The sequence below is a fragment of the Zea mays genome, chromosome 4 (genome assembly GCF_902167145.1).
Source record: "Zea mays cultivar B73 chromosome 4, Zm-B73-REFERENCE-NAM-5.0, whole genome shotgun sequence".
In the NCBI taxonomy this organism is placed as follows: domain Eukaryota; kingdom Viridiplantae; phylum Streptophyta; class Magnoliopsida; order Poales; family Poaceae; genus Zea; species Zea mays.
In genome coordinates this window covers 190716260-190731391 of record NC_050099.1, presented here as the reverse complement: position 1 = coordinate 190731391, position 15132 = coordinate 190716260, and the positions used below count along the sequence as shown (strand labels likewise).

Below are 15132 nucleotides of genomic sequence, written 5' to 3'. Positions count from 1 at the left end.
TTATTTATCTCTATGTTTGCTTGTTTATGTAAGCAGAGGTCTGTTCAATTTTTCTTGACGTATTGGCTCAGCACCCCTCAGGCCTAGCGCTCAGGTTTCCAGCATATGTCCAGACCTTCTCTAGATCACCAGAAAAAAGCTTCTCGACCTTGATTTCTGGCCTTCCTAGATTGGTTTTGTTTAACGGGGGTTGTACTCTTCCAGGGCTGCATGTAACTGGGGTGGAGGAGCAGAAAGTGGGTGTTGCGAATGGAGAGGCATATGGCGTATTCTGAATAGAGAATGGGCTTAAAGATATCCTCTTCTGAACTGGCACACCGGTGCCACGATTGAAGATCGAAACAGACTCGGCAGCAGCAGATTTCTTTGTAGCATCATCAACATAAATCACACCATCAATTCTTGCAATTATGTTAAATGCCAAGCTCTCCAGAACCCTTGAGTAACTTTCAAGTATGGACTGCCTGTAAGGAAAATGGACCCCGGGTCATTTGGCTAATTGAGTTTTGGTGTTTGATGAACAACACAATCCGTGAACTAATGTATTTCCCAAGTGTTTGTGTGTTGTAGTTCACAGGATGCAAAGTGGATTGCACTGAGGCTCTGAGGATGCAACACCTCAAAGAAGACATTATAAGACTCATAGAAGACATTACAAAGTAATATTGAAGACACTTTATATATGCTAAGAGTCCAACACATCAAGAAGTAGAAGTGAGATACAAAGCTACAAAACAAAAGTGAAGTTGATAAAGTTGAGAGGAAGGGCTGACTGAATTGGAAGTGTTTCACAACATCAAATCTGTTCAAACTGACATGGCTTCAACTCTGAGATGTAGACAATTTTATAAGCTTTCCAAAAAGTCCAAGATCATCAAAATCGGAGTTTGGAGCTAAAAGTTATGCCCATAATACGAAGTCGGAATTGCTGAAAAACTGCAGTAGCATATGGGATGTCCGGTGCACACTGGCCTGTCCGGTGTGCCAAATTTGCTCAAACTGATATGGCTTCAACTCTGGGATGTAGAGAATTTCATAAGCTTTCCAAAAAGTACAAGATCATCGAAATCGGAGTTCGGAGCTAAAAGTTACGGCCAAAATACGACAAGCGGACATGGGTTGTCCGGTGCACACCGGACCGTCCGGTGCGCCATGTCCGGTGCGCCATCTTCGGAAGCTCAAACGGCTACTTTTAACGGCTAGTACACGTGGGATGTCCGGTGCACCACCGGACAGTCCGGTGCACCTGTCCGGTGCGCCGCAGAAAGCTGCAGAACTGCTTTCCAACGGCTATATTTGAGTTGGGGCCTATATATACTTCACCCAACCGGCCATTTGGAGGTGTGGGAGCCCAAGCAACATACCAAGGCATATTGTAGACATTTCCAAGTGCTCAAACACCCAAGTGCTTAATAGAATCACTCGGTGATTAGCGTAGGTGCTTTGCGAAGTGCTTAGGTTAGTTAGACCGCATTAGCGCTTGCTCTAGGTGAATCCTAGTTAGTTGAGTGAGTTTAGACAAACCACACAACCCCTCGGCTCTTGCGCGGGCCGTTGTAATTGTACCGAGTGGGGCGAGAGTCTTGCGAGACCGTGACAACCGTGTTTGTGTCACGGCCGCCACCGTGTACCGGAGGGAACGAGGCCCGCGGTGTTTCGGCCGGAAGCTCGATAGTGGAGACGGCGGGGAGCGTCCGAGAGGAGCCGGAAGCGGAGCACCACTTGCGCGTGGAGAAGGCCCGCGGCTCTCTACGGAGTTACTCGACCGAGGTGCTTGGCCCTCGCATGGGCTTCCCTTTGCGTAGGGGCACCAACGAGGATTAGTCGGGACCTTGCGCGGTTCCGGATACCTCGGTAAAAATACCGGCGTCATCCACGAGAGTTTGCTTCTCTACTTTCCTCTTTAAGTTTTCGCATTTATATTAAGCATTTAAGTTTCAATCTTGTATTCATGCTTATATAGTGTAGATTGAAACTTAGCCATTGCGGTAGAGATAGCAACACTTAGACAAAACCTAGTTTGCACATTCTAGTTTGATTATTTGCATAGGTTTTGCTCTAAGGATTTATTTGTGGCATAGTTTAGCGAAAATTTTAGAAGTCCTAATTCACCCCCCCCCTCTTAGGCGTCACTCGTTTCCTACAAGTGGTATCAGAACCCGGTTTGGCTCATTTGAAACGCTTTAGCTTCACCGCTAAAAGAGCCGACGCTTTTTAGAGGAAGGGATGGATACCCATAGGCCACCACACTTCGACAGCACTAACTTCTCATATTATAGTGCTAGAATGGCTTGTTACCTAGAGGCCGTTGATCTAGGTGTTTGGAGAGTCACTCGTGACGGGATGAAACCCCTCAAGAATCCTGAGAAACCCACCACGAGTGAAGAAAAAGAAATTCATTTAAATGCTAGAGCCAAAAATTGCTTGTATGAATCTCTTAGCATGGATATTTTCAATCAAGTATTTACCCTGAAAACTGCTAATGAGATTTGGCTAAAATTGCATGAGCTCCATGACGGCACATCCAATGTCCGTGAGCAAAAACATTGCCTAGTCTTAAATGAGTATAATTCTTTTGCTATGAAAGATGATGAGCTTGTTAGAGACATGTATTCTCGCTTGAATCTAATTATCAATGAGCTCAATTCTATTGGCATTAATAAGCTAGGTGATGCGGACATTGTGAGGAAGATTATCTCCCTGCTACCACAACAAAGATATGGGAGCATCATCACCATCCTTCACAACATGGAGGACTTAAGCAACATGACCCCGACCATTGTGATTGGGAAAATCGCGGCCTTTGAGATGTCGCGAAAAATGAGTCGGGGAGAGGAGCCAACTTCCTCAAGACCATATGCTTTTGCATGTGATGAAAGGAAGGGCAAAAAGAAGGCTCCCACTCCAAGTTCCTCAAGTGAAGAAGAGGAAGAAGAAGAAAGTGATGATGATGAAGATAATCAACCATGCACATCATCCTCCGAGGACGAAGAAACGATCCGACACGTCGGAAAGGTAATGGGGATGATCCGCAAGATTAATCTAATGGGTGTGCCCCTGCAGGTCGAGGATCTTCTCTTTAACATTGACAGGAAAAAGCAAAGGAAGAGAGGATGCTTCGCATGTGGGGAGAAGGGTCACTTCAGGGACAACTGTCCAAATATGGCCAAACCCAAAAAGGAGAGGAGCAAAGGCAAGGCGCTAACAAGTGTTAGAACTTGGGATGATTCTTCAAGTGAAGATGAACCTCCAAGGACACACAGCCACCGGTCCTCGTCACGATCATCACGGTCATCACACAAATGCCTTATGGCAAGAGGTAACAAAAGCATTCCATCCTCTAGTGATGAAAGTAGTAGTAATGATGAAGGTGAGGGAAAGCCCTCTCTACATGAGCTTGCGGAAGCCGTAGAATTTTTCCAGGATGTTTGCACTAAGCAAAAAGCTCAACTTAAAACTTTGAAAAATAAGTTGGTTAGCTCTCAAAATGATTACAAAGGTTTGCTAGAAAAATTTGAAACTTTTGCAAACTTAAATAGTGAGCTATCAACTAAAATTGAGCTATTAGAATCTAGTGCTCCATCCACTGCTACCGATGATAGCCTTATTAAAAAGAATGAAAAACTTAAGGCTAAGTTAGCTAGCTCCCAAGAAGCTATTGAAAATTTGCTAGAGAAAATGGAAATTCTTAGCATACACAATAATGAGCTAACTACTAAGCTAGAAAACATTGGTAGCACCCCAGCAGCATCTTTAGTTGAAATACCTGAAATAATTAAGAAAGATGCTTCTACTTCCTGCTTTGATTTAATTGATGATTCTAACCCCTGCAACCAAGTCGTTGTTGAGAATATTGTTGTAAAGACATGTTCGGATGAGGTTGCAAAGGAAAATGAACAATTAAAGCAAGAAGTGGCTCGCCTTGGCAAGGCTTTGTATGACAAGAAAGGCAAAGCCAAACAAATCCGACCTTCACAGAATAACACCACTGCGGGAGTGAACAAGCCTATGGAGGGAGAAACTGTGATTTGTAGACTATGCCACATGGAAGGCCACAAGTCTTTCCAATGCAAGGCGATGATCGGGGATAAACAAAGGCGAAAGCTCAAGCAAAAGCCATCAAGCAAAATCTCCAACACCTACATCAAAAAGGTGAACAAAAAGGATGCTACACCATATTTGATCAAGAAGAAAAAGAACGGAAAGGTGATAGCAATCAAGGCCAACAAGCAAGCCAACAAAGGAAAGGGGGCCAAACGCATCTGGGTGCCAAAGAAGATAATTTCAACCATGAAAAGCACCAAAAAGGTTTGGATCCCGAAAGGGAAGTGAGTGGACCGAAGGTCCTTGGGAAATTTGGAGACTTGGCAAATTTGGATGTATATCATGGGATACATCATATTAGATCAAGTTTATTGCCAAGTGGGTTAGTGAAAATTTTTGACCCAAATTTCCCACCCATGACTAAGGTAACTAGTTGTATTATATTTCTCGTTTTTAGATATGCGTATCTATTTACCTTTTATCGAGTTTACCTTTCTTGCCTAGTATTACATTTGTTATGTACTTTTGTTCAAAATCATGCATACTAGGTAAATCATATTGTAGGATTGCTTGTTTTTAAATTCATATACTTGAGCAAACCTACATGGCTTAAAATGTTTATTTAAGCACGGCACATAGCTTCTATATCTCTCCATAGTAAATGATGCATAAATTGAAAATTTTGATTCCTACAAGTTGTATCATTTAACTTATATGTGCCAAAGTTAGGATTATGGATAATTTACCCCTCTTGATATCAAATCAAAGTGCATGTCTCCTACAAGTATTCAAAACTTGTATGCACACCTTTAGGGGGAGGTTACTCTATAATCTAACACTTCGAGACTAACACCTTTTCAAGTCTATTTCTTGTGATAGTCTCATTGTAAGGAAAATAAGGTCCCCGGAGAAAGACAACAATCTTCCACTGCAAAATCTCCAAGAACTCTCATGTCTCTCAAGCTCGTCATTGATCTTCAATCGGTATCTTTTGAGACTACATTCAGTATCGTTTACATGTCTTCTCCAATATTTGATTAGACTATATTTCATATCATATGCTTCCATGTTGCTAAAAATGCATAAGTAGTTAACTCATATTCTGTTACCTATGCATAAGGGAAGTTAGTCTTTTCAAATCATGTCTTGCACCTCTAATTTTCACATGCTTTTTCCTAAGTAGAGGATCTCTGTCAGGGGGAGTATTTCTTCATCTCTAAAAAGGGGGAGAAACTTCTTTCTAAAGAGAACACTCATTTAGGGGGAGTTCCTTTCAACTGGTATCATTCATGTGGTTTAATTTAATATCCTTCTAAGTGATATCATTTGATAAGATTCTTGATGAGGGCAAGCTTTTTTTTACTTCCTACATGCTTTTAATGTCTTCCTTTTCGGTGGTTGATGCCAAAGGGGGAGAAGTTTAAGGACCAAAGCAATGAAAACTATATCAAACACCAAACACCACCAATTTTAAATTTTATATCTACAAATGGTTTTTCCAGTGGTTTTGGTTATTTGGTCCAAAATAGGAAGTAAGTGAATTATGGAGTTAGGGGGAGGCTTAAGTCCATAATATCACATTGTGGGGACAAACTTGCATCCTAGCAAGTAGATTGCATATTTTCATTCAAATACTTGTAATATTTGCTTGCTTTGGTTGTGTTGTCATCAATCACCAAAAAGGGGGAGATTGTAAGGAAAATGGACCCCGGGTCATTTGGCTAATTGAGTTTTGGTGTTTGATGAACAACACAATCCGTGAACTAATGTATTTCCCAAGTGTTTGTGTGTTGTAGTTCACAGGATGCAAAGTGGATTGCACTGAGGCTCTGAGGATGCAACACCTCAAAGAAGACATTATAAGACTCATAGAAGACATTACAAAGTAATATTGAAGACACTTTATATATGCTAAGAGTCCAACACATCAAGAAGTAGAAGTGAGATACAAAGCTACAAAACAAAAGTGAAGTTGATAAAGTTGAGAGGAAGGGCTGACTGAATTGGAAGTGTTTCACAACATCAAATCTGTTCAAACTGACATGGCTTCAACTCTGAGATGTAGACAATTTTATAAGCTTTCCAAAAAGTCCAAGATCATCAAAATCGGAGTTTGGAGCTAAAAGTTATGCCCATAATACGAAGTCGGAATTGCTGAAAAACTGCAGTAGCATATGGGATGTCCGGTGCACACTGGCCTGTCCGGTGTGCCAAATTTGCTCAAACTGATATGGCTTCAACTCTGGGATGTAGAGAATTTCATAAGCTTTCCAAAAAGTACAAGATCATCGAAATCGGAGTTCGGAGCTAAAAGTTACGGCCAAAATACGACAAGCGGACATGGGCTGTCCGGTGCACACCGGACCGTCCGGTGCGCCATGTCCGGTGCGCCATCTTCGGAAGCTCAAACGGCTACTTTTAACGGCTAGTACACGTGGGATGTCCGGTGCACCACCGGACAGTCCGGTGCACCTGTCCGGTGCGCCGCAGAAAGCTGCAGAACTGCTTTCCAACGGCTATATTTGAGTTGGGGCCTATATATACTTCACCCAACCGGCCATTTGGAGGTGTGGGAGCCCAAGCAACATACCAAGGCATATTGTAGACATTTCCAAGTGCTCAAACACCCAAGTGCTTAATAGAATCACTCGGTGATTAGCGTAGGTGCTTTGCGAAGTGCTTAGGTTAGTTAGACCGCATTAGCGCTTGCTCTAGGTGAATCCTAGTTAGTTGAGTGAGTTTAGACAAACCACACAACCCCTCGGCTCTTGCGCGGGCCGTTGTAATTGTACCGAGTGGGGCGAGAGTCTTGCGAGACCGTGACAACCGTGTTTGTGTCACGGCCGCCACCGTGTACCGGAGGGAACGAGGCCCGCGGTGTTTCGGCCGGAAGCTCGATAGTGGAGACGGCGGGGAGCGTCCGAGAGGAGCCGGAAGCGGAGCACCACTTGCGCGTGGAGAAGGCCCGCGGCTCTCTACGGAGTTACTCGACCGAGGTGCTTGGCCCTCGCATGGGCTTCCCTTTGCGTAGGGGCACCAACGAGGATTAGTCGGGACCTTGCGCGGTTCCGGATACCTCGGTAAAAATACCGGCGTCATCCACGAGAGTTTGCTTCTCTACTTTCCTCTTTAAGTTTTTGCATTTATATTAAGCATTTAAGTTTCAATCTTGTATTCATGCTTATATAGTGTAGATTGAAACTTAGCCATTGCGGTAGAGATAGCAACACTTAGACAAAACCTAGTTTGCACATTCTAGTTTGATTATTTGCATAGGTTTTGCTCTAAGGATTTATTTGTGGCATAGTTTAGCAAAAATTTTAGAAGTCCTAATTCACCCCCCCTCTTAGGCGTCACTCGTTTCCTACACTGCCCAACATCCTGGGAAAATTTCAAAGAAACAAAGTGAATATTATGATTTGTGTAATTGAAAAAAAGACTTCATCAATTGTGTTTTGACCAGAATAAGTAGGTGGTTACTTGTCTTTGCACGGGCTTTACCTTGTTATACTGGATCTTGTTCATGTCAAGGGAGGTTTGTGGCAGACCAGGATGTCTCAATCTTAGGCTCTGCAATAGACCATTAGCTCTTTCAGACAAAGTGTGGCTCTTTTCCTTATCTCCGACAAGACCCTTCACTTTTCCACCCCAAGATTTCTTTGATCTGGCTTGAGGTGTCGAATTTTTTTGGCCTTTCAGTTTCCAAACATGGATGGCAGCTTCTATTCTGTTTGCCACTTCAAGTGTGTGGTGTTCCGATGATAGATCCAAGCAATCCAGTAGACATTCTGGTGAGAACTGTTGTTTGTTTTCATCCTGAGCTCCCTATAATCATTACTGGATCTGAAGATGGTACAGTTCGTATATGGCATTCGACAACTTACAGGTAACATGTTTTTATTTATCTCTATGTTTGCTTGTTTATGTAAGCAGAAGTCTGTTCAATTTGGCCATTATCAATTCTCCATCCTGAAACACAGATCTACTGACTTCTTCATAATCCTTGATCAGTTCTGGTGATTAGAACAATTTTAGTTTTTTGGTTATAACTTTTTTCTTTCTCAGAACATTTCTCTTTGCTTGGAGCATTTTCCTTAGTATTTAGAACAATTTAATTTTTGATCGAAATAATTTTTTCTTTGCTCAGATCAATGCTTGTTGCAACATCATAGTGCACCTGATGGGGAATCCAACATGTTTCACGTGACATGTAGGGGAAGGCACCGAAGAAGGTGAAGGTTGTAGAAAAGGGCCCTAAAAAGGGCACGATGAAAGCCCAACTTGCTAAGAGAGGTAGGAAGGCTAAGAATTGATGACATGTTGATTTCCTCGTCAGAGAAAAAATGCTATTGAGAACTTGAGATGGCAACAAAGATGAGAATTCTTCAACGCAATAGCCATCGTTGTGAGGCGCATCATCAGTTCAACATCATGTAGTGTTGGTTTTAGAGAGAGAGAACATGTAAAGCTATAAATGTTGTGTACTCTATGAGTGTTCAGCTTTGGATCATTGAAAAGATCAAGATCTTCAACTAAAGTTGAATTGACCTCTCTAAAATTTATTTCACAAGGTCTATCTATGCAATAAATGGAAACCGTAGCAACGCACGGGCACGTACCTAGTTATTTATTTATGCGGCCATCATACTGACAGCAAGATTCAGAAAATCTGTCTACCTAGTACTGTACCTATGCATACAGGTTACAGCAGGATTCTATTTATGGTAGAGATGATGATCTCTAACTCTCTCTCTCTCTCTGCCCAATAAGTATACTGTGGCGCACTGATTAGTTTCGTCGCTGACGTCTGGATGCATGTTTCTCGTACGCCGCCGTGTCTGACGACGAGCAAGGAGGAGGCTTCATGTAGACCCCGACGGCGTCGAGAAGCCAGCCGGAGCGTCCCCAGAATCCGACGATGCGGGCGCCGTCCGCCGCCGGCACGGAGAAGCGGTGCGACCCTGCGCCGACGCTGCCGTACGGCCCGTACGTTCTGCCGGCGCTGGTGCGGAACGTCAGCGAGGTGACGACCACGCCGGGGACGTCGGCGAAGTGCCCCGTCGTGCCCTCCACTGCGGTGACGTGCTCCCCTGAACGCAGGTCGATCTGTGGTGTGCATGCACGGCGCGTATATATTCAGAGCGCGAAGCTTATTATTAGCAAGCTAGACCAAGCGCGAGATGCATGCAGGGGAATCGAAGTACCTCGGCACGAACTCCTCTGGAGCCGTAGGAATGCGGGAGGCCCCAGGGACCGGCCACTCGGCGTCGGCGCGGCGGCCCCTCGTAGTCGTAGTCGCCGGCGAGGGTGTACTCGTAGGCCAGCGAGTGGATGGCGCCGGAATGGTAGAGGACGACGCTGCGAAGGCGAGGAGCGCTGGCGCCGCGCATGTAGAACGGCTGCCCGCCGGATCCGCCCCACGGCCCCACGCTGATCACGCCCCTCGGCTGCAACAGTGCAATAATCCGCCGCCATCTTATTCATGATAATAATAATGAAAAAGATAAAGATTATTACTTAGAAATTAAAACATGCAATGCAATTACCGAAGTGTGGTTGTAGTATGTGTATGTCGTCGTCTGGGTGACATTTGCGTCGCTGTTTGTCCTGGGAGCACGAACGCCATCGGCCGAAGCGAGGGCGGCGTAGGGTCGTTCCTCCGACGACGAGCTTTCAGCACCACTGACAGTGAAACAACTGTGCGTTCCTCCTCCTCGTCGCCCTCCCAGAACATTGCCATCCCAAAGCTCCTGAAACAAGTACACAATTTACAAACAAGCTAGTCGTCGTCACCTCTTTTTTATGGTACGATCGATCACGCACCATACCTTGGTGACGTAGTGGAGAGTCTCTCCCAGGCTGAATCTGGCGCTCTCCGGACACCTCTCTAGCGCCCGCCCGACCTGGATGCCCACGAGCACGGCGCACAAGTACTTGAACAGAGGGGCGGCGACGAGGAGCAGCACGGCCGCCCTGGAGAGCTTCTTCGCCATTTCTCCTTGCCCTCCCTGCAACAACCGGCCGGCCGGGGATCGGTACGGTCGAGCTGGACGACGACGCGTGGTAGGGTATATATTGTATGTATATAGTTGGCTAGCTAGGGCGTCCTCTTGTTATCTTATGCATCGATCGATCCAACAACCATTGGTAGCATCGATTAATTACCTAGTACAACTTAATTTGATTATTGTCATTGCCGTAGCGTCTCTCTGCTGCCGCCGGTACAGCGACGTGCATCCACATCTAATAATTAAGAATATTTCACTTTGGATTCAGCAATCCCGCGCGCCCTAGTGAAAGGGAATTGTGCCCTTGGGCCATTTCTAAGTGTTTTGGTGATTTAGTGTTCAATACAAGTGACTAAGTGTCAAATGATGGACAAAGTACAAATCAAGTATAAAGGTATGTTTCTCAGACGTAGTACATTGTTTTAGAGACTAATGTATTGTGTCTAAGTGCTGGAAACAGGAGAAATCGAATTGGAGAAGAGATGGCCTTGTTCAGCCAAAGCCAGCTCTGTCTGGGTGCACCGGACAGTGTCCGGTGCGCCAGACTGGCTCAGGCGAACTTGCTGCTCTCGGGAAAAATTAACGGCGTACGGCTAAAATTCACCGGACTGTACGGTATGCACCGGACAGTGTCCGGTGAGCCAACGGTCGCCGGGCCAACGGTCGGCCGCTTAATCCGGGCGCGACGCGTGGCCGAGCCAACGGCTAGAAGGGGGCACCGGACTGTCCGGTGTGCACCGGACAGTGTCCGATGCGCCAACGGCTCCAAGGCACCAACGGTCGGCTTCGCCAAATAAGGAAAGAGATCCGCACCGGACAGTGTCCGGTGGTGCACCAGACTGTCCGGTGCGCCAGGCGACAGAAGGCAAGAATTGCCTTCCTCGAATGCACTCAACGGCTCCTAGCTGCCTTAGGGCTATAAAAGGGACCCCTAGGCGCATGGAGGAGGACACCAAGCATTCTCTAAGCATTCCTAAGCACTAAGACATCGATTCTGCGCTTTTGATTCCTTGTAATAGCAATTAGAGCTCTAGTTGAGTTGTGAACTCATTGAATTGTGTTGTGAGCTCTTGTTGCGACTTGTGTGCGTGGTGTTGCTGTGATTTCTTGTCTTGAGTGTGTTGCTCATCCCTCCCTTACTCTGTGCTTTTTTGTGATCATCAAAGTGTAAGGTCAAGAGACTCCAAAGTGTGGAGATTCCTCGCAAACGGGATATAGTAAAGCAAGCAAAACACTGTGGTATTCAAGTGGGTCTTTAGACCGCTTGAGAGGGGTTGATTGCAACCCTCGTCCGTTGGGACGCCACAACGTGGAGTAGGCAAGCGTTGGTCTTGGCCGAACCACGGGATAAACCACTGTGCCATCTCTGTGATTGATCTCTTGTGGTTATTTGTGTTTTGTTGAGACTCCTCTCTAGCCACTTGGCATTATTGTGCTAACGCCTAATCAAGTTTTTGTGGATTAAGTTTCAAGTTTCCCAGGATCACCTATTCACCCCCCCTCTAGGTGCTCTCACCTAGTCTAGTAGTCTTCAACGCACGCTAGCTACTTGGTAATCTCCCAAACGGCGACAAATATTTACTACTTCCTCCAAGTCTAAATTATTGTTGAACAACGTAGTCGTCACATATCTCTGATCCGGACTCTGACCCCTCCCAATAGCAACAGAGATATGAGGAGTCATATAAGCTCGTTCCTTCATAGACAACGATGGAGATATTTGTGGTGTCAAAACCACATAACTTCTAGACGTGGTTAGTCATTCATCGTAGCCAAGCACATTCACATGTGACATCAAATAGCGATATATAATCTCCGAGTGGTTAGTGGACGTTGTTACTAATGTTTGTTTGCACGATCTATTACTAATTACGTCTCTATTGCTCCTTTCCATCTGACCCAATCTGAGCGCTTCTGACAGTCTACCATGGACTTTGGTTTAGGATCCTCAGTAATCACACAACAACGATCATAGAGACGAAACGAAATCAGTGTCGATATTTATAGTCTTTTGGTTATATAACTCTCCCGTCTCAACATAGTTTATGGAAATTTATTCAACTGAATCATCTGGTTCTTCATGATTTCCCAAGTTATTTGAAACTGGTTGTTCCAAAATCCTTGTGCTTTTATTTGTGCGCACATTTGCACTAGTACGTTCACCTTCAAGGTGTGTCTCTTGAGGAACATCCAAAAGCAGGGGGCGCGATGCATTCTCTTCGGTAATTTGCCAGTGCAGGCGTCCCAGCTTGGTCGATATCGAATCATTCTGTTTCCTCCTTTTCCTAGTATGGGGAGTATGAGCAAAGTCCATACCCTGCAGGGGTATCTCCACTCTCTCCGGTGCATTCGCCGCAGTAATATGCGATTGTGGCACTCCTCTTATATTAGTAAAAGCATCTGACAAATTATTTGCTAAATTTTGCAGGTGTATTATTCGTTGAACTTCAAATTCAGTTTAGGGTACTTAACAGGCCGTGGCTACGCAACATAATAACTAGTACAAAATTGATCACAGTCCATTGCTTAATCCTAACATTAGCACGTGTTGGGCCGAGAGCCCAGCCTGGGTCAACCAGCCCTTGTGTCTGGCAGTGGCAGCCCGCAGCCGTTGAGTTGGAATTGCTTCGTGGGCCGTGTGGATGACTCACTGTGGACAACATGGGCCGGCTCAGATTGATACAGCGCCCACGTCAGTACTCAGTACACCCCTTGGTAATTACTAATTAACAAATATGTATTAGAGGTACTGCAAATATATATATATAGAAATATAGATATATACATAAACTTAGAAGAATTTAAAGCCATCATATTAATGAACTATTTTTATATTCTCTAAAATTTAAGTAAATTATAGAGTTCCTGTGTGTATATGTATAGCCCGATAAAAGCCAAAGTTTTTGGGTAAGTAGGAAACACCTTTTTTGTTTTTTTTAAGAGGGAGGAGGTGGGAGTAAACCCAGTGGCGGCTCTAAGACCTTCTCTACCATTCTCCTTCTCAAATCCACACATTCGTACTTTATAGTTATATTTAAATACCTCAACTATTTTCCCTCCTATTTTATTTCTTCTTCAATAGCTCCCTCTGTTTAGCTTCCCTTTATTTTTTAATTGCGCTATTTAACTTTTTACATCAATTTTAGAGTTTTAAAAATACTATCATATTTATAGTACCATAATACACATTGTTTTAAGGTAATTAAAGAGAAAAAAATAATTTCACAAATAAAGCATTGTTTAGCGAAATGTGGAAATATCAGATTTCCTCGTACATAGGGTGAGAAGGCGCCCACCCGCTCGCGAGGGGGCACCATTGGAGTGGCTACCCCATTCGTACACCTATTGTGGGGAATGGGCCAGAGATATGTTGGACCCATCCTAAGGGTGGGGTTGGTTCGCCCCAGACCTCCAAGTATATAGGGTCTCGATCCTGGGTATATATTTAGTAGTTAGGTTATCAGTTTACGACATAATATTTCAACAACAAAATATTGAAGAGTTGGAGGCCACGATATATCCATCGTCTAATTGTATCTAAACATTTTATAAGAAAATTTTACTGTAATATTGTAATATGTATGTTTTTACTTCTTTTTTGATATAAATATTTTAGATGTGTTCGAAGTGTCTATATTGGTAATATTTATATCTATACCCCTATATAATCCATCAGTTTAAACTTGCAACAGTCATCCAACCAAATCACCTCCCAAAGGGCGTGTTTGGAACCAAGTATTTCAAAACCATGGTTTTGAAATACTATGGTTTAAAGATTTCATCACACAACTGTAGTAGTTTTTAGTCACTCTTAACAATACGCGTTTGAAGACGAAGTATCTCAAACCATAGTATTTAGTATACATGTGCAAGGCTAGACATAGATAAAAACTTTGGGTTGGAGCGGAGTTTCAAATACTCCAAAAAATACAATAGTATTTACAAAACCATGGTATTCAGAACATAGTTTTTTACAATGTAGCCAAACACCTCTTGGAAAAAAATACTATGGTATAATTCAATACCATGGTTTTACCCCAAAACTTTAAAAAAATAATTTGCTCCCAAACACCCCTAAACCCAACAAACAAATTGCACCCTGATTTAACACACCATCAAAACAAACGGTTCAAATCGCTAGCTAATCTACTCTCCTTACTCAAATCAAACGGACAATATTATTTGGTTCACTAGGTATGTACCCGTGCGTTGCCACGGAAATTAAAAAATTATATAAAACATAGATACAGAACGATAAAAGTCACTATGATATATAAAATCTGTGTGTCAAAATATCATCATATCACTAATACTATATATACCCTCAAGGCTCCAGGGACAACAAAGTAAAAAAGAATCAAAATGGCGTATTGCAGCATAGTCAACACAAGGGAAATCCAGATACCACTACAATAAATAGTAGAGAAAAATACCAAATTCCAGTTATGGTACCACAATACAAGACCCAAAAAAACTCAGTTTCATTAGATCAGCAGATCATTCCTCCTTTTGCCGCATCCTCCACGTTCATCATCAATCATCACCAAAAGTGGTCTTCTTTCCTGTGCAAATAAAAGGTAGTACAACAGCGAGTTCAAGTTTTTTGCAGCAAGAAACCACAGTGCGGCAAAAAAAATTCTCAAACCAAAATGCAGTTAACTTTACAATTACAGGATGAGTTGTACCTGCACTGGGAGTGCCAGCGCTCTGCTTGTTACCAAAGCCACAACCACCGCGTCCACGACTGCCATCCCTACCATCGCGTCGGCGGCCATCAAATCTTGTGTTTTTCAAGCAGATTACTTTCCCCTTGGCATTTCTTCCACTTGATATTCCAGGTCGAACAGGTCCAGAAACCACTCCTCTTCCACTGTAATGTGCAGCAATGCCTATTTCAGCTATTAAATCCATATCTTCTGTTCTTATCTGCAATACAATTGTAATTTTAAACACAACTCACAATCAACAACAAGATGAAAATACATTCATTGCTTGATATTTGCCAATTTCAAGTTAACAAATGAGTAGGCAGCATTACCTGAACTTCCAAATGAAACATACTCTCGTTAAGAAATGGTAT

At 43.6% G+C, this 15132-nt stretch overlaps 2 protein-coding genes across 3 annotated transcripts; both read right to left on the bottom strand.

Moving 5' to 3' along the window:
• Positions 1–67: 67 nt before the first annotated feature.
• LOC103655778 (rop guanine nucleotide exchange factor 1-like) lies at positions 68–8254 on the bottom strand. The gene is made up of 4 exons (XM_008682475.1): positions 8222–8254; positions 7546–7869; positions 7418–7425; positions 68–464 (listed from the first exon to the last, which is right to left on the bottom strand). Exons 1-4 carry the CDS (start codon positions 8252–8254, stop codon positions 68–70), a joined length of 762 nt encoding a protein of 253 aa, XP_008680697.1.
• Positions 8255–8610: 356 nt separating this feature from the next.
• Positions 8611–10084, bottom strand: LOC100502360 (uncharacterized). Of its 2 annotated transcripts, NM_001365544.1 has the most exons (4): positions 9873–10084; positions 9591–9794; positions 9249–9491; positions 8611–9150 (listed from the first exon to the last, which is right to left on the bottom strand). In NM_001365544.1, the coding sequence occupies exons 1-4, from the start codon at positions 10035–10037 to the stop codon at positions 8833–8835; spliced, it is 930 nt and encodes a 309-aa protein (NP_001352473.1). In that variant the 5' UTR covers positions 10038–10084; the 3' UTR covers positions 8611–8832. The 2 variants fall into 2 exon arrangements, with proteins under 2 accessions (NP_001352473.1, NP_001183767.1); NM_001196838.1 differs by having other exon boundaries at positions 8647–9150; positions 9591–10084.
• Positions 10085–15132: the final 5048 nt, after the last annotated feature.